The sequence below is a fragment of the Capricornis sumatraensis genome, chromosome 19, assembly GCF_032405125.1.
Source record: "Capricornis sumatraensis isolate serow.1 chromosome 19, serow.2, whole genome shotgun sequence".
Lineage (NCBI taxonomy): Eukaryota > Metazoa > Chordata > Mammalia > Artiodactyla > Bovidae > Capricornis > Capricornis sumatraensis.
The window spans coordinates 73,777,502-73,803,173 of record NC_091087.1 but is presented as its reverse complement, the minus strand read 5'-3'; the positions used below and the strand labels follow the sequence as shown (position 1 = coordinate 73,803,173).

General features: G+C 45.0%; 1 protein-coding gene across 7 annotated transcripts in view; it reads right to left on the bottom strand.

The window, feature by feature from the left end:
- The window catches only part of WDR20 (WD repeat domain 20), a 66,013-nt gene extending 42,820 nt beyond the window's left edge, over window positions 1-23,193 (bottom strand). For 5 of the 7 annotated variants that reach the window (XM_068990904.1, XM_068990905.1, XM_068990908.1 and 2 more), the window contains exon 1: window positions 22,945-23,193. In XM_068990904.1, the coding sequence (XP_068847005.1) occupies window positions 22,945-23,193 (249 nt within the window). Of the gene's footprint in view, window positions 1-22,908 lie in introns of all 7 variants that reach the window. The other 2 variants (XM_068990906.1, XM_068990909.1) reach the window with 2 other exon arrangements.
- Window positions 23,194-25,672: the final 2,479 nt, after the last annotated feature.

The following is a 25,672-nucleotide window of genomic DNA, read 5'->3' as shown; positions in this document are numbered from 1 at the left end:
GCGCTATCACATGCTATCTTTTTCTTTTTAACTTACTTCACTTAGTATGACAATTTCTAGGTACTTCCATGTTGCTGCAAATGGCATTACTTCATTCTTCTTTTATGGCTGGGTACTGTTCCATTGTATATGCGTATGAATATATACATCACATCTCTATCCACTCATCTGTTGATAAACATTTAGGTTGCTTCCATGTCCTGGCAACTGTAAATAGCACTGGGGTGATGTTCTAAATGTTCCTATTCCTAAATGAAGTACCTATGTTCTCAATGAAGATTTTCTCACTAAGTTACCTGAGAAAATAAACTCCTTTCACTATGCAGTTACTGAGTTCCACATGCGCCAAGCACTGCTTTAGGCACCAAGTCTCAGCGAAGAGAGAATAAAGCCCTCCTCCCGTGGACTCAGGAGGGACACCGCCAGTAAGCAACTACTCAAAAGAAGTATCAGAGAGTGGAAAAGGCTATGAAGAAAGCCCAGTCCAGGAAGGGGAGAGGTGGGACTGAGGGGAAGGGTGATTACAGAGCCCTTCTGGGGAGAGGTAACAGAAAGCTTCTCTGACAGGAAGACACGTGGGCAGAGACGTGAAGAAGTGAGGGAGCCAGCCCGGTGGCTGCCTGAGGCGGGCAGAAGGAACTCAAAGGATTCCTCTCAGGAGGAACAGCACGCACAATGCCTCGGAGGGTGGAAAGGGTCCTATTCAAGGCGCAGAATGGAGGGGGGTGATAGAGAGAGTGGCGGGAAACCTCATGGGTATGGGGGGAGGGAGGAGGTGCCAGATCGCACTGAAGAATGAAGGTCTTATTCTAAGTGACATGGAAAAGCATCAGACATTTAAACAGAGGAGAAATGTGTTCTGACCGATACTGTTTAGAAGCCTGCTCTGCTGCCACTGGGAGAAGAGACTGTTAGGGGCAAGGGCAGACGCAGGGAGCCCACTGCAACGATCCAAATGAGAGACGTTGTTTCGTGAAACTAGGAAGGTGGTTGTGGAGATGGGGAGTGATCAGGTTCTGGACATTAGTTTAAGGCAGAGCCAACAGACTACTGAAGAGCTGGAAGGAGACTAGGAGAAAGAAGCCACAGGCGACTCCGAAGTGTTAGCCCAAGCAACTGTTCACCATGATCTTAACAGGGTCGTTTTTTAAAAAAGGCTCACACTCACACAAAGCTCAACACTCTAAAATGGGTTATAAATACCATCAACAAGAAGCAATTCGTAGCCACATACCAAACAGAACACACACCTGGGTACATTCTCTAAATACTTAATGGGCATTTACACTGCGCCAGGCACAATATTAGGTACTAGGGACCTCAATTATGCTTAAAATATATAACTGAGCACCTAAAAAGGGACTGGGAGGAAAAACACCAAAATATTAACAGGTGGGATAAGGGCTTTTTTTCTTCCTTGATATTTTCAAATTTTCTACCATAAACATATCTTACTTTTAACTTTAAAGGGAGAAAAAAATCTTTCCTTTTTACTGCTGCCAATGAAGGAAAATCTCCTACAGGACAAACTCATTAGTAATTTGAATGATCAGCAGACTCTCCTTCTAAGAAAACCTTCTGGGGATTTCCCTGTGGTCCAGTGGTCCGCCTGCCAGTGCAGGGAACAGGGGCTCAACCCCTGGTCTGGGAAGGTCCCACACGCCACAGAGCAACCAAGGCCACGCGCCACAGCTACTGAGGCCACGTGCCTGGAGCCCACGCTCCACGAGAGACGCCTGGAGGGAGGACTCCACTCACCGCAGCCAGAGGAGAGCCTGCAGGCGACGGAGAACCAGCACAGCCAAAATAAGGAAAGAAAATAAATCTAAAACAAAACCCTTTACACTGAACAGGATTCTCAATTGTTTTCCTGCCTGTACCCGTTGCCAGCGGTCAGGTAAGGTGCGTGTGGACGAAGGGGGAAGAGATAGTACTAACTTAGAGTGAGATGCGTACAGCTTGCTGTTCTTTAAATACATCTCACAAAACATGATGAGAAAGAGCAGAGTATTTAACCAAGTGCCAACTACATCCAAGACAACGCGCTTACCATAATCTACCCACTGTCAATACACACGACAGTCATTTACACATTTATCCAATCTTTCAAGTATTTGTAGACTGCCTTTACCGCATCAAAGGCACTGAGACATGGGGGTTTAGGAATGAATTAGATGAAGTCAGCCCTGCTGAGTTCACAATCTAGTTTACGTGGTGGGAAGAAGAGGCACATTAAATTTCAAAATCAGTTTTCCTTTGAATGATTGTGACGTGCTAGAAAGATGAAAGGCCTAGTAGGGGATAACAGGAGGCCTGGCCTCGTCAGCTGTGAGGGTAAGAGGCCTGGAAGAAAAGGACGTGTGAGGTAAGGTTCAAGGAGGAGGAAGTGAACAGGTGAAGGGGCAGGGAGTGGAAGCATTCCGTGCATAGGGAGCTGGCATACAGGAAGAATCTGTGGCAAGAAGGTAAAGCTGGTCCTAAGAATTAACAGGCATGCCAATGAGTCAGACAGATACAGCCAAGGGGACAGAGGATGATGAGGTAAGCTAGAGCTGGCTCATGCAGGGCCCAGGGGGCCATGTTAATAATTTTGTTCTTCATGCTAAAAGCAACAAGAACCAGTGGACACATTTTAACACTGAAATATTTTAAGCCTGGGAGCAACAATCAGATTTACATTTTTAAAGATCACTCAGGCTACTGCACAGAGAATAAATGAGGGGAGCAAGAGCAAAGCAAAAGCCCAGCCAGGGGCCCGCCCAGGGCCGGTGGTTAGGACACCTCGCATGCCCTGCGGGGTGCAGGTCAGAACTACGACCCCGCAAACCCTGGCGAGGCAGCCCCGCCACAGAAAAGACCAGTCAGAAGGCTGCACGTGCCCGGGTGAGATGAGTGAAGGCGGTGAAAACAAGAGCAGATGTACTCAAGACCTGTTTTGGAGATAAAACCAACAGAAATTCCTGACAAAGTAGGTGGAGAGAGGAAGAGAGAAAGAGAAGAAAGCGTCACAGATAACGATGAAACAAGAAAGATTTCAAAGGACCAAAACATCAAAAACAAATCTACATAAAAAAGATGAAAATAAGGGATAGGAAAACATTCCGTGCCAATATTAACAAAAATAACTGATTTTCCAACCCTCAAAACAGAATTTTGGAAACAGAATTTCCAATCCTGAAAACAGAGTATCACAGTGAGATGTTTAACGCACATCTATCAAAAATTGATAAATAAAGCAATCATAATAACTGTAAAGATATGGGCAATGTGAACAGCATTAAAACCTTTATCAAACACACATACAGAGATATGTCACCCTGAGCCTAACAAATAGAGGATACACATTCTTTTAAAAATACATGAAACATTTTAACTAGGTTACAAGGAAAAAAGATCATTACAAGTAACTGATATTAAAAATATATATATATTCTATGACGATATCATGAGAATAAGTTAATTAATAGCAAAACTAAACACCATGAATAGAAACTTTAAAATGCCTGTTTAGAAATTCAGGGTTAAAGAGGAAATAAAAATGGAAATAACAAAATACTTAAGATCTTAATGACAATGATGAAGAAGGCATGGCAACCACTCCAGGATCCTTGCCTGGAGAATCCCATGAACAGAGGAGACTGGCGGGCTGCAGTCTGTGGGTGGCAGGGATGGCGATGGTGTCACCACATGCATAACGCACGGGCGACAAAGTAACGCTTAGGAGGGAATTCTACAGTTTGAGCACATCACTAAAAAGCAAGGCTAATAACCTATGTTTTCAAGCCAGAAATCTTGAGAAAGTACAAAGAAAACAAAGGAGATAAAGATAGATCTTATTAATAAAAAACAGAAAGCAAAAAAAAAAAAAAACAAAACCAGAAAGCAAAGAAATACCCGATTCTGTGAAACAAAACTTGACAAACTCTTACAAGTTTGTTCAAGAAAAAAGGTAAAGTATGAACGGGGGGTGCAGCTGCAGCTGGTGACTGCGGCCAGGGACTGCCCACGAATGGCGGGAGCACAGGCAGCCCAGCAACTCCAGGGCAGGCCCCGCTCTGCAGAGGGGCCACAGTCCACCCACAGCCCACCATGCCGGCTGACAGACGGCCTGGGAAGCTGACGGCAGCAGAGCAGGAGGAGCAACTGGCAGAAGCCACCACCACGGAGGCTCCAGAGGGGACAGGGACAGAGACCCGGCTTTGCTGCAGCGCAGGCCACACCAAGGAAAGCCCCCATCTGTTTAACTGCCTTACCAAACAGATTCTGCTCCCTGGGGAATACCCACTGGATTAACTTGTTGCAATAAATACTTTTTCCTTTGGCGGGTGGTGAGAAAAGGCAGAAACAATTTTAGGAACAAAAGATACAGAGAAGTATCTGCAGTCCATATCATGGGAGTAAGAAAAGGAAAAGAACAGGCCTGAGCCACAGGGAAGCCCAGTTAGAGGCTAGGAAGCACAGAAGGAGCAGACAAAGGTGGACCAGCGTGGCCAGACAGACATGGTCCAGAGAAAGAGAAAGAGAGTCACGGTTAACAGTGTCATGCAAGACAAGGAGGGCTTCAATGGAGAGAAGACAATCAACTGTGTCCACTGCTGTTGAGAGGTCAACAAAGTTTTGGGCTGCATGGCGTGCACCGGTTTTGGCAGTGTGCCGCTGAGTAACCTATATGCTGGAGAAAGCAAAGAAGTGGGAGCCAAGGTCACACTGGGGCAGAAGGACAGCTGTTTCCATCTGGATTAGTGCTTCTGGAGCTAAAGCTGTTTCAGCTGATGACAAGACTCAGAGTGTCACTTTGGAAGGGAGTGCCAGAGGTGGACACGTAAGGCAAGACACCGAGGCACCACAGTGCCTGATGGGTGACAGGAAACCGCCCGGGATGGTGGCCAGAACTGGAGTGGAAAGGGAGGCTGCGAGGCAGGCACCAAGGCGTTCAATGAGCAGACAGCAAGGCAGGCAGCTCGTGGCCACAAGGAAGACAGAGAAGGGTGGCCTGAGTCCAAAGGCAGAGACTCCAGAGGGACGCCAGGAGGGATGGCAACTGGACGGAGGACTAATCCAGAGCCTGCTGTGCAGGGACTTGACGGAGCCTTTCCAGCTCAACCTGCGCCGCACCCTCTGAGATCTCCCGGATTGCAAACTGCAGCCACACCAAGGAAAGCCCCAAGAACAACCCCCATTATTTTTTAATAGCTGAGCTAATATTACCCTCAGTTTTCCTAGCTACCTGTACACCTACCTATTCCAAAATCCAGAAGGGGAAAAAAAAAATGGAAGGAGTTGTGTAATTCCTAGAATTAAATGGGGCATAAGGGACTGGAAGGGAGAGTGTGAGCACTTCTCCAAGACACCAGGACAAGGAAGTGGTTGCTTCCGAACAAAACAAGCTCCAGGCAATCAAGACACCAGACAACTGCCGCCTGGGTTGGCCTGGAAGAACTCTAGCAGCACAAGATCCGAGGCTGTGACTGATTTCTAAGAGCCTCTCAACCAATGCAAATGGGGTTGGCAGGCCTACCTCTGTGAGCTCTGGCAGCAAACACGGCCCAGGCCTGTCTTGTGACAGGGATTTTGAGAGATTACTGAATTTACTCCAGTAAGTCCTTAGCAGAGGGCAATTTCAACCAACTCATTCATTTAAAATTGAACACAATGTGCCTACCATGTATAGGCTTCCAGAAAAACATCTACTTAATTGACTATGCTAAAGCCTTTGTGTGGATCACAACAAACCATGGAAAATTCTTAAAGAGATGGGACTACCAGATCACCTTATCTGCCTCCTGAGAAAGCTATAGGCAGGACAAGAAGCAACAGTTAGAGCCACACATGGAACAGCTGACTGGTCCAAAATTGGGAAAGGAGTACGTCAAGGCTGTATATTGTCACCCTGCTTATTTAACTTATATGCAGAGTACATCATGAGAAACGCTGGGCTGGATAAAGCACAAGCTGGAATCAAGATTTCCAGGAGAAATACCAATGACCTCAGATATGCAGATGACACCACCCTAATGGCAGAAAGTGAGAGGAACTAAACACGAGTGACTGGCTGAACAACAATTACAGGCACTGCAACGGACATAAGATGAAGAAGATGGTTTTTGCCCTCAAGATTCACCATTTGGTGGAAGAGACAAAGATTCATACAAAAATCAACACTGTGAAAAGGTGGAGGACACTCCTAACAGTCAAACAGTGAGAGCAAGGGAAACAGAGGTTTCTAGAGCGCGCAGAAATACGGCGCAGCCCAGGCCGCGCTCAGCGTGCAGCTGCAGTGTGCTGTGCGCCTTGCTTTCCTGACTCATCCCACTGTGGGCTCTTCTCCAGAGCGAAGAGCTGTGCCCACTACGTCTGCGTCACCTGACTTCAGTGTGGCCTGCATCTCTTGCTTGCCCAGCCTTTATCTGTCTGAAGACCTATTCTCCTGTCTGGGATCTACTCATACTGCAGCTCCAGAGCAATCAAGGCATCATATCATCCAACCCCCTTAAGAAAGTCGTGAGTCAGTCAGGACTCCCAACTGAACACTGCTTATTTTCTTGGCCTCAAGAATGAGCTGGTAACCCAGTTTGGGGCAAGGAGTCAAAGGAGGTTTGCTGGAGGCTTCTATGAAACAATTATCCTTATTCTGAGAAAGTGCTTAAAATTGTTTATTCTCATCCTGGATGTTGGCTCTCACTGTGGGCCATGCGGGACAGAAATCTGAAGCCTAGAACCCCTATCAATATTCTGCCAGGATGACACACAGTAGAATGCAAAATACACAGACGCTCAGCAAAACGGAGCTGGTGCCCCAATCAATCCACACCTGAAATCCACCTTATCCCTGGAATTTTCAGTATCATAAGCCAATACATCCCCCTTTAAAGTTTAAACATGAGTTTGGCTTCCTGTTACTTGCAAAACAAAACATACCTACCATTATAATATATCCAAGGTACGCTAAACCCTAAAATCACTGGTGAATCATTATCTATAGATAATCAGTTTCTTGTACAACACACTCTGATGTTCATCTCTTGCTTCCAGCATAGTCTTATTAAACCTAAATTTTAAAATGTAAACTTTCCCTCTTATTTAAACTTTGGAGAATTGCAACTGGTTAACACCTAAATAATAAAACTGTGGCTTAAAATTATGAAAGGAAGTTTACAGATTTATAAACTTAACTGCAAAAATATAAAAATTCTTTACTGCAAAAACAAATACACATCCTTAAGCAAAGTGACAAGACAGATGACAAACTGAAAAGAAAAAAAAAACCTGTTAATTTATTATCACAGACAAAGGACTAACCTCCTTAATGTATAAGGAACTCCCCTTTTACGAAAAACAAGATGTTCAAAAACCCAAAAGAGAAATGGGTAAGGGATATGAAACAGTTCACAGAACAGGAAATCTATTTCACCCTAAATATATAGAAAGATGTTCAACCTCACTTGCTATAAGGAGAGAGAAAACATACTAATTTCTCACCTATCATATCAAATGCAGAAGTCTGGGGACACACTGCTGGTGAGGCTGTGCTACAGTATAAATCAGTACAGGCCCTCCCTATGGAGGCTTGACGACACCTATGGAAAACATGCACATTCATTAAAAACATGTCCAGGTTTACCCTCTGACTCAGAAGCATCTCTTCTGGAAATACTACAAACACACCTGCCTCCCTGCAAATTAATGCACATGCAAAGTCGTTCACTGCAGCCTTATCTGTAACTTAAAACCATGAAGAGTCGAGAGTCATCTGGTTAAATAAATCAGGGTACACCCACAGCATGGAGTATAAAGCAATGACGAGAAAGAGTGAAGCTCTCGATTTACTAATACGGAAAGATCTCCAGTATGTATCGTTAAGCAAAAAACAAAGATGCAAAGTACCATACCCAGTAGGTTCCCTCAATTCCTTCAGACCTCTGCTCGAATGTCATCTTATTCTTATTATAACAGAAGGATAGGTCAGAAACGAATAAAATGATTATAGGGAGAGGAAGGGAATGGAGTAAGGGGTCAGAAAGAATTGGAAGCTAGAGGTCTCTGAACATAATCATGTTTTATAGTTTTGATATTAGAGGCAGTAAACGTTTTACTACTAATAATTAAAATGTAAAAATAAATGTATTTCTGACAGCTTTATAAAGGTATAATTGACATACAAAGAACTGCACGTGTTAAACATTTACAGTTTGATGAGCTTGGGTAGCCTTCTCCAGGGGATCTTCCCAACCCAGGGATCGAACCCAGGCCTCTTGCATTGCAGGCAGACTCTTTACCAGCGGAGCCACCAGGGAAGCCCAAGAATGTTCTCCCGTGGATCCATCTTCCTGACCCAGGAACTGAACCAGCGTTTCCTGCATGGACGCATGCAGGAACCCATACCACCACGCCACAATCAAGGTAACGGACACACCTAACACATCTCAACACTTCCTTGTGTCACTTCATTTTTGTTTTTTTCGGTAAGAACACTTAATATGAGATCTACCCTCTTAACAAATTCTGACGCACACAATACTGTACTGCTAACTACAGTCACTGCACTGTGCAGCAGGCCTCAGAATTTACTCACCTAGCATAACTGAGGGAGAAGGCCATGGCACCTCACTCCAGTACTCTTGCCTGGAAAATCCCACGGACGGAGGAGCCTGGTGGGCTGCAGTCTATGGGGTCGCACAGGGTCAGACACGACTGAAGTGACTCAGCGGCAACAGCAGCAGCAGCAGCAGAACTGAAACTCTGCGACTAACTATGTGTGTGCTCAGTCGTGCCCAACTCTTTGCAACCCCATTTGAACTGCGCCCGCCAGGCTTCTCTGTCCATGGAATGTTCCAGGCAAGAATACTGGAATGGGTTGCCATTTCTTACTCCAGGGGATCTTCCTGATCCAGGGATCAAACCCGACGCTCCTGCATCAGCAGGCAGATTCTTTACCACTGCACCACCTGGGAAGCTCCGACTGAAACTTACACAAAATTAAAATTTAAAACAATCTCTGAGGTACTGAAAGTGGATTATAGTAATAGTTGCACAACATAGTAAATTAACTAAAAAAAAAAAAATCCCAGTGAATTGGACACTTACAACAGAGGGCGGGAAGATACACTAGTTTGACTGGATTAAGTGTGAAGAGATAGTGGAAGACATGGAGAAAGCTGTGCCGACCACCACCTCTTCACCTTTAGTGAGCACACGAATCACCCAGTGGTTCAGTTGCTCAGTCGTGTCCAACTCTTGTGACTCCGTGGACTGTAGCCCGTCAGACGCTGGTGTCCATGGAATTTTCCAGGCAAGAACACTGGAGTGGGTTCCCATTTCCTTCTCCAGGGGATTTTCCTGACCCAGGGATCGAACTTGCATCTCTTGCACTGAAGGTGAATTCTCTACCAACTGAGTCAGGAGGAAAGCCCTTGAGTCACCTAGGGACTCTTGTGAAAGGCAGAGTTTGACTCAGTTAAGTCTGGAGTGGGACACAATTCTGAAGCCCAACAAGCTCCCAGGTGACAACACTGATGGTGCTGGTCTGCGAACCACACTTTGAAGGGTCCAGACGACTAGAGGAGCCTTCCAGTAAGCCGGGCTTAGTGGCTCAGTCTCTGTGTGACCCCATGGACTGTAGGCCATCAGGCTCCTCTGTCCACCGGGATTCTCCAGGCAAGAATACTGGAGTGGGTTGCCATGCCCTCCTTCCAAAGGATCTTCCCAACCCACGGATTGAACTCAGGTCTCCCACATTGCAGGCAGATTCTTTACCATCTGAGCCACCAGGGAAGCCCAAGAAGTAGCTGAGAAATGGGGCTGAGATCTCATCAAGAAAATCAGAGACACCAAGTTTCATGCAAAAATGGGCTCAATAAAGGGCAGAAACAGTATGGACCTAACAGAAGCAGAAGATATTAAGAAGAGGTGGCAAGAATACACAGAAGAACTATACAAAAATGATCTTAATGACCCAGATAATCACGATGCTGTGATCACTCACCTAGAGCCAGATATCCTGGAGAGCAATGTTAAGTGGACCTTAGGAAGCATCACTGTGAACAAAGATAGTGGAGGTGATGGAACTCCAGCTGAGCTATTTCAAATCCTAAAAGATGATGCTGTGAAAGTGTTGCACTCAATACATCAGGAAATTTGGAAAACTCAGCAGTAGCCATCGGACTGGAAAAGGTCAGTTTTCATTCCAATCCCAAAGAAGGCAATGCCAAAGAATGTTCAAACTACCATACAGTTGCATTCATCTCACATGCTAGCAAAGTAATGTTCAAAATTCTCCAAGCTAGGCTTCAACAGTACCTGAAGCGAGAATGTCTAGATATTCAAGCTGGATTTAGAAAAGGCAGAAGAACCAGAGATCAAATTGCCAACATCCATTGACTCATAGAAGAAGCAAGAGTTACAGAAAAACATCTACTTCTGGTTCATTGACTACACTACAGCCTTTGACAGTATGGATCACAACAAACTCTAGAAAATTCTTAAAAGAGGTAGGAATATCAGACACCTTATCTCTGCCGCCTGAGAAACCTGTAGACAGGTCAAGAAGCAACAGTTAGAATAGGACATGGAACAAGACTGGTTCAAAACTGAGAAAGGAGTACGTCAAGGCTGCATATTGTCACCTTGCTTATTTAACTTCTATGCAGAGTACATCACGCGAAATGCTGGGCTGGATGAAGCACAAGCTGGAATCAAGATTGCCAGAAGAAATACCAATAACCTCAGATATGATGACACCACCCTTATTGCAGAGACTGAAAAGGAACTAAAGAGCCTCTTGATGAAGATGAAAGAGGAGAGTGAAAAAGCTGGCTTAAAGCTCAACATTCAAAAAACTAAAATCATGGTATCCGATCCCATCACTTCATGGCAAATAGATGGGAAAACAATGGAAACAGTGACAGACTTTATTTTCTTGGGCTCCAAAACTACTGCAGCCATGAAATTAAAAGACGCCTGCTCCCTGGAAGAAAACGTATGACAAACCTAGACAGTGTATTAAAAGCAGAGACACTACTTTGTCGACAAAGGTCAGTATAGTCCAAGCCATGGTTTACCAGTAGTCATGTACAGATGTGAGAGCTGGACCGTAGAGAACGCTGAGTGCTGAAGAACTGGTGCTTTTTAACTGTGGTGTTGGAGAAGACTCTTGAGTCCCTTGGACTGCTAGGAGATCAAACCAGTCAATCCTAAAGGAAATCAAGTCTGAATATTCACCAGAAGGACTGATGCTGAAGCTGAAGCTCCAATTCTCTGGCCACCTGACATGAAGAGCTGAGTCACTGGAAAAGACCCTGATGCTGGGAAAGACAAGGCAGGAGGGGAAGGGGACAACAGATAAAGTGGTTGGATGTCACTACTGACTCAATGGACATGAGTCTGAGCAAACTCTGGGAGATACTGAAGGACAGGGAAGCCTGGCATGTTGCCATCCATGGGGTCACAAAGAGTTGGACAGGACTGAGCGACTGAACAACAAGCTGCCCCAAACAAAGAACCTGCAGGGAGTGGGTGGGGCCCAGAAAGGGTTCTCCCTTCCTCTTTCAGGATGGCGGGAATAACAACACGACTGCTGCAGAACTGGATTCACTCAGGGCTAGGACAGAGCGTGTGGGCAAAGGAGGTCAGAACTATTAGTCACAGCGTTTAAGAAAGGAGTGTGCTGGAGAGAGCAGCAGGGCGGCAGGAGTTAGAATCACTGAGAACTGAAGCAAAGTGGGGCGAGTCCAATGAGGGCTGCACGACACAATCTGATGGCTTGAGTCCTGGAAGAGGATAACACTCCAGGAACTGTAAGGACTAACTAAAACAGGACTAATCCATTCCTGCAGAGGCAGTATCAAAACAATGAAAATACAGTAAAATAAAAAAAAAAAACTTTTAAAAAGTCATACTGAAAGTTCTAGAAGCTAGAATATATCCAACATTTAAACTGTCACTCACTAAGGAAGATAATCCTGTCCTCCCAAGACCTGCACAAGCTTCAACCCTCAGGAGCTGCTCAGCACTTTCAGGAGGAGCCATCAAATGCCACATCCTTAGGCACTGGGCTCCCAGGTCCCTTGTTCAGAATCCTCTCCGTCTTCTGCCCGCCCACCCATCGGAATTCAGTTCAAATGTAACCTGTTAAGACCTAAGTTCCCACTGCACTTGAGACAAGGAAATATCACACTGTAATCATCTGCTCCAGGATCCAACAGAAACACAGCCCACCTCGTGGGCAGTGCTGCACCTCTCCCTCCATCTAGGGCAGCGAGGGCTGAGAACCATGAGGATGAGGAAACGCTGCACACAGACCCGCCGACGCAGACTCCTGGACTCAGCAGCTGAGCAAACACCACCCGCCAGAGGCGCCACACAGACCGCTTCACGGAGCGAGGTGTCACCCGAGAGAAGACACCAGGTACCTCCTCACATTTAGTCACACACAATACTCTACAGAAGGCAAGCCAAGATTATCTGATCAGGATGCTTAAAGCTTTCTGAACCATGGACTCCTCATAGTAACGTTTTTAATACAGCAGAGTATAAGGAGGGACTCCCCTGGTGGTCCAGGGGTTAAGAATCTGCCTGTGACACAGGCGACATGGATTCAACCCTTGATCTGGGAACTAAGATCCCAGACGCCCCATGGCAACTAAGCCCGTGAGCCACAACTCCCAAGCCCACGAGCTCTAAACCCCACGCTCCACAAGAGAAGCCACTGCAACGAGGAGCCCACACGCCACCACCAGGGCAAAGTCCACGCGCGGCAGCAAAGAGCCTGAGCGGCGCAACGAAGACTCAAAAGCAGGCAGATCGGTTATATTAACATGGTAACACTATAGTAAACAAACTTAGGATTTTTAAGGTTTATTTCACACTGAATAATGGGTTCTAGTAGCAGGTCCACTAACTGCTGTAATTGCCAAGAAGTGATGAGTATAAATGAGACTTGCTATGTCTGCAACAACCATAATGCGATATGCACACACCTGTGATTTCACTGGCGATAAAGTCACAGGTCTGTCACTGTGATTTGTTGCCCATGTCCATAACTGAAGAACACAGTAAAACTCAGTTACAAGTTCAGTTAGAAATAAAGATGTAAAACCTTTCTTCCCATCTAGGTTGACACACCTGCTAAATTCTAAGCAGATTAAGAAGCCCCAGGGAGTTCCCCGGCAGCCCAGTCGTTAGGACTCTGTGTCCTCAGTGCAAAGGGCCTGGGGTTCGATCCCTGGCCAGGGAACTAAGACCCTGCAAGCCTCACACTGTAGCTGTAAAAAAGAAAAGCGCCAATAAGTGAACACTGTCTAAAACAGCAGACACCATACATCTCACCACTATCCGTTCATCAATCTTATCACCTGGTTATGGCCATGTTGGGCCAGGGACCATGTCTTATTTGTCTTTGGGCTTACAGGTCCGATACATGTTAGATGAATGAACAAGCCATTTATCATCCTACTGGACTGTGAGCTCCCTGACCACAGAGGTTCAGTCTCAACAACAATGGAGAGCAGGCACTGGAATCTTGAAAGAGTGTGAATATCTTGTCTCCTTGGTTGGATGATAATCCTCCTGGGTTCAGGGATCAACTCACACGTCTTTGAGTTCCCAGAGTCAAGTATACTGCTTCTCACATAAAACCACTCAAAAAAAAATTTTTTTTGACACCACCATGTGGCATGTGGAATCTTTGTTTCCCAACCAGCGATCAAACCCACATCCTCTGCAGTGCAAACTCGGAGTCTTAACCACTGGACCCACCAAGAAAGCCCCCAAAACCACTCAAACATTTATTAAATGAAACATTAAGACAAGACAGAGCCTCTGAAACAAAAATTAAAGTAGAGAATGAGCACCTGGACCAGTTTTGTTGTAGCAGGAACACACACACCCCACCCTACCCCACCCCACCCCCTGCAACGGTGAGCCTGGCTATGAACCAACTGACGGAAAAACAGCTTAATGTCACAGGGATAAACTACAATGTGGCTACTTGAAAATATGTGAAAAATATTCCCATTCTTAATTTAAAAATATAAAAACCTTAAAAATTCCTTCCTCATGAACGGTTCTTGCTTCTTTCTCATAAAAACCTACAGTTTCAAGTACATTCTCCTACTGCTACAAAACAAGATTAAATGTGGCACAAGACTTCTCTGGTGGCCCAGTGGACAAGAACCCGCCCGCCAACGCCGAGGACACTGGTTGGCTCCCTGATCCCGGAAGATTCCACACGCCGCGGAGCAACTACACCCGTGCACCACAGCTGAGCCTGAGCTCTGCAAGAAGAGAAGCCGCTGCAACCAGAAGCCTGAGCACTGCATGGAAGAACAGCCCCTGCTCACGGCAGGAAGAGAGAGCAGCAGAGGCCCAGCACAGGCAAAGAATTTAGATGGGAAGCAAAGAGACGAACTACATTGCAAAGCAACTACACTACATAAAAGACAAAGCTGAACAATATGATTTTTTTAATGTAGCACAGGCTGATTTGACTTGTTTTTAGCATTAATACAATCTACCCTACTGTTTAAAATTCCATACCACAAAATAGAACTGACATTAGTCAGTTTACAAACTACCAATTGTCAGAGAAGCAGTGAAGTTGGTAAAAATGCTGAAAGGTAAGACTGGGGGGCAGGATAAACTGGGAGATTGTGATTGACATATACACACTACCAAATATAACACAGCTTATTAGAGACCTCTTATACAGCACAGAGAACTCTACTCAATCCTCTGTGATGGCCTATCTGGGAAAAGAATCTAAAAAACAGTGGATACACGCGTAACACATCCATTTTGCTGAATACCTGAAACAAAGTACTGTAAGTCAACTACGGTGATGGTGAAGTCGCTCAGTCGTGTCCGACTCTTTGCGACCCCATGGACTGTAGCCTACCAGGCTCCTCAGTCCATGGGATTTTCCAGGCAAGAACACTGGAGTGGATTGCCATTTCCTTCTCCAGGGGATCTTCCTGACCCAGGGATCAAACCTGGATCTTTGGCATCGTAGGCAGACACTTTACCGTCTGAGCATAATAAGTGAGTGGAAAGGGATAGAAAAAGTAAGAGTAACTGCCAGCTAAGGGTCAATCAGAAATGAAGACAAAGCATTTCTGAAATTAGAAATATAAGGCTAAAAACTTTTTTTATTTTTTGGAATTTACAAAAATGTGATCTGTACACAACATTTCAGGACAAATCATCTATTTGAAATCCAACTCAGAATTCTTCCACTAGGCTAAGAAACACTCCTCCACTTCACCCTCGCCCCAAATTCCACCGGATTCGTGTACTGCTCACGCCGTGTGCCGAGCAATCATCAAGACAAAAATACCAGCTCCGTACAGATAGCAAGTTTCTTAATTTACCTTCACGTCACCCACAAGAGATAGTAGTAACTTGTATATAGCAATTCAGCAAAAAACACTTGATGAATGAGGGTTACTTTTTTCAAAACAAGACATATCTTGAACTCTATTATGAAAAACAGATGTCAAATGTTCAGAGGATAACCTGTCATTGATACTCTCAATTTTAAATGCACTGAAAATTAAAATTGAGAATGTCTACCAAATAAAGTTATTTCTATTTTTGATGTCTACTCCTAAATAACAAATAGGACCACATTTCATATTTCTGCACAAACTAACCTAGCTGAGATATAAATTAAAATGGTCTCTCAGACAATACCAGACTGTGAAAATCTTTACGTTTACTTTGGTTCTTTAGACCTATAGCCAAGCCAGTCAGCGAGAAAATCCACTACGTTTTGATTCTTCCTCAAGTTTTTACCAGAGTACAATAAACACTTAAAGTTACTAGATGATTAACTCAGTGATAATACACATAGGTGATATAAGTTTCTTGAGGGCATAGACTTTGTCTACACCCAGCACTGACTCGATGGACATGTGTTTGAACAAACTCTTGGAGAGAGTGGAGGACAGGGGAGCCTGGCGTGCTGCAGTCCATGGGGTCTCAAAGAGCTGACGTGACCTAGCGACCGAACGACAACAGAAACAGACCTAGCACCACATATCTGGGAGGTGTGCCCACAAATACCTGCTGAAAGGATGACACTCACCCTAGCTCCCGGCTCTCACTGACACGCTCTGGGAGCGTCGCCCCACGGCTCACATCCACCCATGAGCCTCTCCAAGTACCAGCACTATCCTCCTCTTCAAGGCCAAGGGAACCAAAGTATCACGTGCAAGTTTCTCAAGCCTGCTTTAGGCGATAAACTAACACGCTTCCCCCTCAGTACAGATGATTCTACAGTCAAATAAATTAATCTTTATATGAATACTTCGGAAGTCATTAAGTGGCCCTTAATGGGGAAAAAAAAAGATTTCCATCCAATTCCATACGTCCCCTACTAAACGAAGTATAACATTTCTCAAAGTGAATTTGATATAAAAAAATTCTGAACTTCTAAGCCTCTTCTAAATAATAAATGGGGAGCAGAATGGTGTGAAAATACAAATGGGGAGAAGGGTGTGAACATGACCTTCTTTAGAGCAATCTAGTATCTAAAACCCAGGAATCGAACCTGTCTCCCCCACACTGCAGGCAGCCACTTTACCGTCTGAGCCGTCAGGGAAGCCACAGTATCTAACACTAGTCTGTGGATAAAAAGCCGTGCCAGGCATGTAGTCCTCCCTCCCACACGGAAGCCCCGGTCACCAGCAGGCGGTCCTGCAGTCTTTGACAAAGAGACTTTGCTATTTCCTATACGGAACACTCACTGTCTCTCAAGTCAACCCATAACTCTCCTGGATAACTCCATCTCAAAAAACATTTTGGCTATTATTATTAACTGACCTTCTGACCCCAGCTTCATCTCAGCATGGTGAGTACCCAAGCTTTTTCCAGCAATAAAGACCTAGGATCACTGTATGTTCAACCTGCTTTCACTACACACCCCACTCTTCCCAATTCTCATTCAAAAAGTAGGCAATGAATCCAAGTCAGGAAGACATTTCCCTAATACAAAGACAAATTTTCATTCAAAACTCATTGAGCACAGAATCATACAATCTTAAGAACTGAAAAGGCCTTGTATGTGTGTTAGTCGCTTAGTCCAACTCTTTGTGACCCCATGGACTGCAGCCCGCCAGGCTCCTCTGTCCATAGAATCCTCCAGGCAAGAATACTGGAGTGGGTTGCCATTTCCTTCTCCAGGGGATCTTCCCGAACCAAGGATCAAACCCTGGCCTCCTGAACTGCAGGCAGATTCTTTACTGAAAAGGCCTTGGACACCATCTAATTCTACTTTTCATCTCTTGTAGGAATTGTTTCAATCTCTGGACAGTACATCTATGGCCCAGAATCTTAAGATGGCGGGCAAAATGTAAAGGCTCTTTGCTTTGAATATTAAGTAGTTCTGTGTGTAGCTTTAAAAACTTATTTGATTCCATTTAAAAAGGAGGAGGACTTCCTTGGTGGCCCAGTGGTTAAGAATCTGCCTGCCAATGCAGGGCAGAGATGTGGGTTCATCGCTGGTCTGGGAAGATTCCCCCCACACTGTAAGCCTCCAAGCCGCAAGTACTAAAGCCTGCGCTCTGCGAAGAGAGAAGAAGCCAGAGCACCACAGCTAGAAAGCAGCCTTGCTTAAAGCAATTAGAGAAAGTCCATGCACAGCAACAGAGGCCCAGAGCAACCACAAACAAACCAATATTTTACAGGGGGGGGGGGTTGGGAAGGCATAAATTAGGATAAACAAGGTCCTCCACAGAGAACTAGATTCAAGAGCCTATAATAAGCCATAATGGAAAAGGATATGAAAAAGTATATAGACATAAATGTATAACTGAATCACTTTGCTGTATACCGGAAACTAATGCTGCTAAGTTGCTTCAGTCGTGTCCGACCCTGTGCGACCCCACAGACGGCAGCCCACCAGGCTGCGCTGTCCCTGGGATTCCCCAGGCAAGAACACTGGAGTGGGTTGCCATTTCCTTCTCCAATGGATGAAAGGGAAAAGTGAAAGTGAAATGGCTCAGTTGTGTCCGACTCCTAGTGATCCCATGGACTGCAGCCCACCAGGCTCCTCTGTCCATGGGATTTTCCAGGCAAGAGTACTGGAGTGGGGTGCCGTTGCCTTCTCCAACCAGAAACTAATACAACACCGCAAATCAATTATGCTTCAATAAAATAATTTTTAAAAATTTGAAAAGTTGTTTGACAGCGCATAGGTCTTGTAGGTAACATGGTTTGACAGAAGCAAATCAAAAGTAACCTACACCATTTGGCCGCTTTCCACCACTTTACTCTTGCTACATAATTTCCCAGTTATAGAGAGAGAAATTTGTTACCAACTAACAATAATTTACATTTACATCTTTTGAGGGGACTTCCTTAGTGGCCCAGTGGCTAAGACTGGTGGCTATCAATGTAGGGGGCCGAGATGTGATCCCTCATCAGGGAACTAGATCCCACGTGCTGCAACTGAGAGCTCACAGGTTGTGACACACCACGGTGAAGATGGAAGACCCAGTCTGTTGCAACTAAAACCAGTGCAGCCAAATAAACAATAAATAAAAAGAAATATGAAAAAGTACTTTCAGCTTTTAATAAAATGTCTTTTGGGAATCCCTGGGCAGTCCAGTGGTTAGGACTCGGCTCTTTCACTGCCAGAAACCTGAGTTCAATCCCTGATCAGGGAACTAAGAATCTGTAAGCTGTGTCATCCAGCAAAAAAAAAAAAAATTTGTTTTTTTTTTTTAAATTAAAAAAAAAATAAAATAAAAATGTCTTTTAAAAGATATGAGCTACTATAGATACCTGGTAATTTGGGGCCTAAAACTGAATACATCTTCCAGCACCTAAAGATCTTTCTTTAAACTAATGTATGCGGCTGCATCAGGTCTTAGCTGCCACACGCAGGATCCTCTGTTGCTATGCAAGGGCTTCTCTCTAGTTGTGGTACGAAGGCTAAGTTGCTCCAGTTCATGTGGGATCTTAGTTCCTGGACCAGGGATTGAACCCAGGGCCCCTGCACTGCCAGGCACATTCTTAACCACTTGACTACTAGGGAAGTCACTAAAGATCTTTTTAAAGTAGGACATAGATGGACATGGACACTTTTCCCAGTCATTCACTCAACAAATTTAACTGTAGGGGTCTACTTCATGTAGGAAGACAGAGAAAACAGAAAGACATACTATTCTAAGAGAGCTCTGTTTCTAGAAGAGATAGAGAATTACAAATTGAGAAAAGTTCTAGAAAGACAAAGTATAGGATGCTATAAAAACATATGATGGGGAAAACTGATCTAGACTGGGAATTCAAAGAAGGATATGCTGAGAAGTGATGCTTAAGCAGGGATCTGAGTGGTGGCATTCTCATTTATGCTAAAACAGATCTCCATAAAATCAAAGAGTTGGTACAACAAGCCCAGTAACTTGGCATCTGTATCCTAAAACCTCTTTTTAAAAAAAAGAAACCAAAGAATGCCATAAAGAAAGCTAGTAGCTGAAAATTCTTGGGGAGAAGGGTAGGGTCTCACTTGTCTTTGGGTATCCCACATTACCGTGCCAAGTAGAATTATTATCATAGTAGTCACTTAAATCTTTGCTGAAACAATGAGTTTACCCTCAGTATTAAATCAGTGTCCATATTATTTTTAGTTCAGCAAAATAAATTTATAAAACTAGATGTTTTCACACAAGAAACCCTACTCGGAACTTTGGTTCCAAAAAGAAATGATGCTTCATCTACCTAACAGGATTGCAAGATTCAATAAGCTTACACACGGCAAAATGCTGGGGTAAATTCTGAAAAGCTTGAAGTATACGGTTATCTGTGCAACCAAAAAGCTGGACTGGTCTCTTCTCACTGAGACAGCTGTTTAGATTCAGTTGTGCTTCTTTGTCATGAATTCTTTACCTCGAGAAAAAAACTGATTCACAGTTTGCAAATCCTCTCTAGCCTTGGCTTTCTCCAAAGGGGTGAGACTCCATAAACTGAAGGTCCCTTTCAGCTCTAGCAACTGACCTGTGTTTTCAAGGGGCCAAGATCACACTCCTCAGCTTAGGTCTTTGACTACCTCCTCATCTACTCTCTCTCTCCAGGACTCCACCCCTGCTTTCAGGAATGACAGTACAGAGCACAATTTAAGGTTTTTAAAAGACCCAGTTTTGCAGCAGTGTGCATGGACCTAGGGAATATTACACTTGTTGACGTAAGTCAGAAAGAGACAAATGTTGTATGACATCACATATTATATGTGGAATCTAAAAAATAATACAAACAAACATCTATGTAAAACAAACAGACTCACAGATAAAACAAACTAGCAGTTAGCAAAGGGAAGAGGGAAGGTGGAAGGGGCGAGTTACGGGTACAGGATGAGAGATACAAACGATGCATAAAATGAACAGGAAACAAGAATATACTGTATGGCACAGGGAATTACAGCCATTATCTTATACTTTTAATGGAGCATCATCTGTAAAAATACTGAATCACTATGACTTACACCTGAAACTAATATTATACTATAAACCAACTCTAATAACATAAAAGATCCAGTCAGATTTAAGTTGAATGTATTCATCCAATTTAAATCTTCTAAATTATGTAAATGGTCTGATTAATTGTTGTAAAACTTTATATGCCCCAAAGGAAAAATTTTTAAAGAGTCAAAACAATGAAATGTCAAAAACAGATTTATAACTCCTAACCCCAAAAAGTAAAATTTGAAGTTTTTAAATTAAGGTTTAATCCACCTTTAATTAAGGTTTTTAATTAAGGAAAAGTATCTGCTATATTTTAAAATCAGAAACAGAGTCATAAAAACAATCACTTATACTCAGAAATAAAAATAAATGCAAACTCATTCATGGACATGCTTTTTAAAAAAAATTACAGTGGCTAGAAAAGAGCTTAAATGCCCAACATATAATGCAAATGTATCTACAAGATATTACCACATGAAAATGAAATTTTACAGAAAAGTTAATGTGCTCAAGTAAATTACACAGCTGAAGGCAAATTTATATGTTTAAGATTTGTCTTGTTTAAAATAATTTTTTGTGTAGTTTTGAAAAGATCTCCTAATTCATCCTTCATTGAGTAGGACTAAAAGTAGGCACCCTTATGATACTTCCAGGCAAGAGACCTATTTTTATGATGCAAACCACAGCTACCAGGTACAGATACAGTTTGCCACTAGAATGCTTCAGAAATAGTATACTTTAAAAGAAAAAAAATTTTTAAAGGTAATGTCTACACTAGTAACTTAATATATTTAGCTTTTAGGCACTTAAAAATTTTTTTGTAAATCAATTTAATAACTTAAAATTCTAAACTTATTTTCAGAGAAAAAGCTGATCCTTTCAGTCACTGCATCAATGTTAAGATAAACGCTCCTGCTTGACAGATGCTCTTAACACTTATTTGAACTGTATTTTACATCTACTGAATGTTTCGGGCCTTTAAAGTTCTTTATAGTCATAATACTAAAAATCACAACAGCTGTACTGCAATACTCTCTTTTAAAGAGCTGCAGATAGAAGTTAAGTAACTCGTCAAAGGTCACCCAACAAGTCAGTGACAAAGTTGAGGGCAGGACTAAAAACTCCAACTCCTAGACTACTAACTACTTCAGACTTCTCCAATTCTACAAGAGAACAAAGTCAAGCGATTTACCTCCAGTAATTTATAACAGGATACCTCAAACACAGTAGCACACTTAGCGCAAACACTAACAGACAGGCTCACCTGGAACAAATGAGACAACCTGCTCCACCGAGATACCACTGCCACATTCCTAGATCTTGTAACCAAGCAAAAACCCACTGCTCCTGGATACAGTATATCCGGGGAAACGCTCACCCTTCAATACATACAATTTATTTTCACACTAACTGACCATTTATAAATTAATCTGTTAACACCTTTTCCCACGCCCAGGTGCTGGCGGGGACGGCAGGGGCATTAATTTCCTCATTTTTCCAAGAGTCAACTCCCAGACGGCGTATCTCAAAAGCAAGCAGTTCTCAATGAGAACACAGTTATGTAGCCAATGAAAGAAAAGTTCTAATAAGTTGCTTCTTTCAAAGAGATACTTTAAGAGGATGATTACATGCTTGCGAGAATTACTGTTAAAATCGCCCGCCCAGAATAATGGTTCTTGTGAAGCAGCTTTTAAGGCATACCCTCCCTTGCTAGGCACATACAGTCTGACTTGTTGGACGAGGATGGATCTGGGCACGCTCATACAGCATCCCTAGGAACCAGCTCAGTTCACTGAAAACATCTCCTCCACTCCCAAGTGTGGTCCTCAGCCCTTTCCATACTGTAGGGGACAAGATGAGCCCTACCTTAACAATCTCTCAGGAGGAAGGTTCCCTCCGCGGAGACAAGTAACAGCCGGCCTCCCTCGGATGAGTTTTCTTTTTTTTGGAAACGGCCAAGTGTTAACAGCAGAAGAGGCTCCTGGTGAGTGGCGGTGCGGCAGCAGGTGAGGCGGCCCTTGGTGCCGAGCCGGTCCATTTCTGACCGAGTCCTCCGCCTCCCGGCCGGGTTCCGCCTTACACATCTGCGCCCAGCCGCCCCTGGTCTCTCACTCAGAGCCGGACTCGCAAACCCTCCCCGGGAGGCGAGGCGGCCCGAGCCGCGACCAGACGGCACCCCCACCTCTTCCGGGGACTCGCAGGCCCGGCTCCCCGGCCGTGTCAAAACCTGACAAACCCTGCCGGAGGGGCGGCAGCCGGCCCCACACGTTCCCGGGGGCCTCCCGGGCCGAGCCCCGCACCCCGCGGCCCCTCGCCCCCGCCGCCGCCGCCCTCCTCCTCCCGAATCCCCCCTTCCTCAGGAGCACTCCGGTGGAGTTACCGGCCCACTCCAAAGTGAGAGCGGCGGCCCCCCCGGCCCCCCGCGGTCACCGCCCTGCCCCCGGCCTCTGCCCACGCCGGGGCCAAGTCCCGCTGACGCCCCGGTCGGTACCTTGCGGACCCCCTTGTAGATATAGAAGTAGAGCTCCCGGCCCACATTGAAGCAGAGGCGGTCGCCGTTGCCAGACTGGTCGTTGAGGTTTACGAAGGAGACGCGGACAGGGTTAGAGCCCTGCGAGTTGAAGGGCACCCGGTTGGGCCGGCTGTACTCCGAGTGCGGCAGCAGCTTGTACAGACCTTCCCGGGTGGTGAATTGGGTCTTAATCTCGTTCATCTCCTTCCCTCCTCCCTCCGTCGCCATCTTGGAAAGCAGCGTTCATCCTGCCCTAAGTGCCCGGATCACGCCCACTGCGCAGGCGCCGTCCCGGGGCTCTCGCTCCCTCCCCCCCCACGCCCCCGCCCCTTCCTTCTGGCCCCTCCCACCCGCGAGTCGGCCCCGCGGAGGCCGGCGAGGAGAAGGGGCGGGCTTGTTTACGGCCCGACTGCGCAGGCGTGCTCACCTGGCGCGCTCCACGCGACGGGGCGTCCGCAGGCTCCTCCCCCCGCCTCCGCGCGACCTCAGAGCCGCGCAGGTGTTGCGGTGCGGGGTGTGCGGGGGTCGACGAGCGGGTGGAGGGGCGGACGGGCTGACTGGACTGAGCCGGCTAGCGGAAGCCGCGGTCGGCGGCGCTGAGGGAAACTCGGGACGGCCTCCTCAGTTGCCTCGGGCCCTGCCCTGAGAGGTCCCGAGACCTTTAGGGGCTGAGGAGGGAGCCTCTTCGGCAGCCGGCAAGTCGGGGTCGGCGCGTGGGGCGCCGCGAACAAGCGCGGAAGCCTCAGTGTTCTGACCCAGGGGAGGGCGCGGGGGAGCCCCGAGGCTGGCAGGGGGCGGGCCCCCTTGTCCTGAGCCGCCGCTAGGCTGCCCCGCGCGACCGTCTGGATGCGCGAGTCGGGAAGCCCCTCTGCGCTTCCCAGAGTCCGTTTCCGACAAGGTACTGAAGGACCTCAGCTTGCCGCTTCATCTTTTTTTTTTTTTTTTCCTTTTTTTAAACGGATTGGCGGGGAGAGGACGTACAGATACGTAGCATCTGTGTTTGCTGGTCAAATATCTGCATACCTATCTGTGGTGAGCATTAGCTAATTTCAGGAAAGCAGGTTGTGTCGGCGCTTGTTTCTTAAGTGTATCTCCAACAGGTGTTTAGAGAAAAGGGGAGGGGTCGGGTCGGGTCGGGGAAATGACTTGTGGAACCAGATACTGAATCGAAGCAAGATTCCCTTCTCTTGCGCCACAGTTTATTAAGAGCTCTCCAGAAAATTAGAGACTGTTGATTTTTTTATCAGGCTCAAGTGGAATCTGCAGAATGGTTTACTCCAGGATATGCTGTAGTAGGTCTCAATTGTAAAGCAGGCACGCGGATTAAACCGTCACCCTTTTATCCTTGGGTTTCTTAGCATATTGCATTAGAGTAAGAGAGTTTCTCAAGTGATAAACATTCTAATAGACTTTGCGGAGTTGGAGTGCGAGGCCAACATTTGTTACACCAACAATGTTCTGTTCCCTCAGTACAAATCATAGATGGAGGGTCACAAAAGAAGTAGAGGGAGGTAAGTTGTAAAGAGGAGTTTAAATCGTAAACATTTTATGTATCACAAAGCAAGCAGATGCCAGTGCAGACGGTGTCACTGATGTAATAATGCGTTTGACGCTGACATCCCGTATCCGATGTGCATGTTGGCAGAAAAGCTCTAGAATAAAACCCTACTTAAAGAATAGATTCCTAAAACACCTAAAATTTTGTGTTACAATTGTTTTGATGTTATTATGTTTTCTGCTAAAAGTTGAATAGGCATCAGAAGTCTTGATAAATGCCACAATGTATTCTGGGTCCCATGTATTTATCCCAATTTCCTGTAACCATGTTATTTTACGTTGAAAATGTGTATAATCTCCTTGAAGGATAGTGACATCCTGAATCGTCTAAAAATGATTCAACTGTGTTCCTTAGTTACCAAGGGGCGAAAGCATAATAATACTTCTTGGAGGAAAAAAAAAACCTAAGCTATCAGAAATTAACCCTCAAATTAACCACAAGTTTCAATTACCAATAATACTTATAATCTTAGGCTTCTATTAAGGTTTTATTCTATATAAATTTAACATTTGTGATCACAGTAATAATAGGTTGTTCACTTTGTCCCATCCAAATCCTTTGAAAATTTTAATAGTTTTCTTCTTTTCATTTACCCTGCTACACACTGAATTCAATAAATAACACCAAATTTATATAACCGGGCCTGACTGATTTTCGGTTTCAAACCAGGCATTTTTACATGGATTTGTGTCTCAGATTCGTTAGCCTCTAAATCTTACCCACATCTTCAAAGTTGAGTCATTATAGCTTCTTGAATATAGCTTTCCTTAGCAATATACCTTTCCTTCATTTCACTTTTTTTCTCTCAACTTTCCTCGAAGAGACAACTACTAAGTTAATTTTCTTAAAACAGTGCTTTAGATATTACATTATTTTGCCCCCAAAACTCTCAATGACTTTGATTATCCATACTGTTCTGTTCTGCATGACTCCTCCATTCCAATCAAACTCTTCTGCCATCACCCTTAGCTCTTTGCCCTACCATGGGAAGATCTCGGTAGAGCTGACCAAGAAGAGGAAAAAGCCCCCACAGGGTACCCAAGGCAGGAGTGTGCGTAGCATGTGCAAGGAGTAGCAAGACAGTGTGGCCAGAGCAGGGTGAGTGAGGAAGCCGTTGCAGGCTTTAAGAATCCATTTGAGAAACATCCT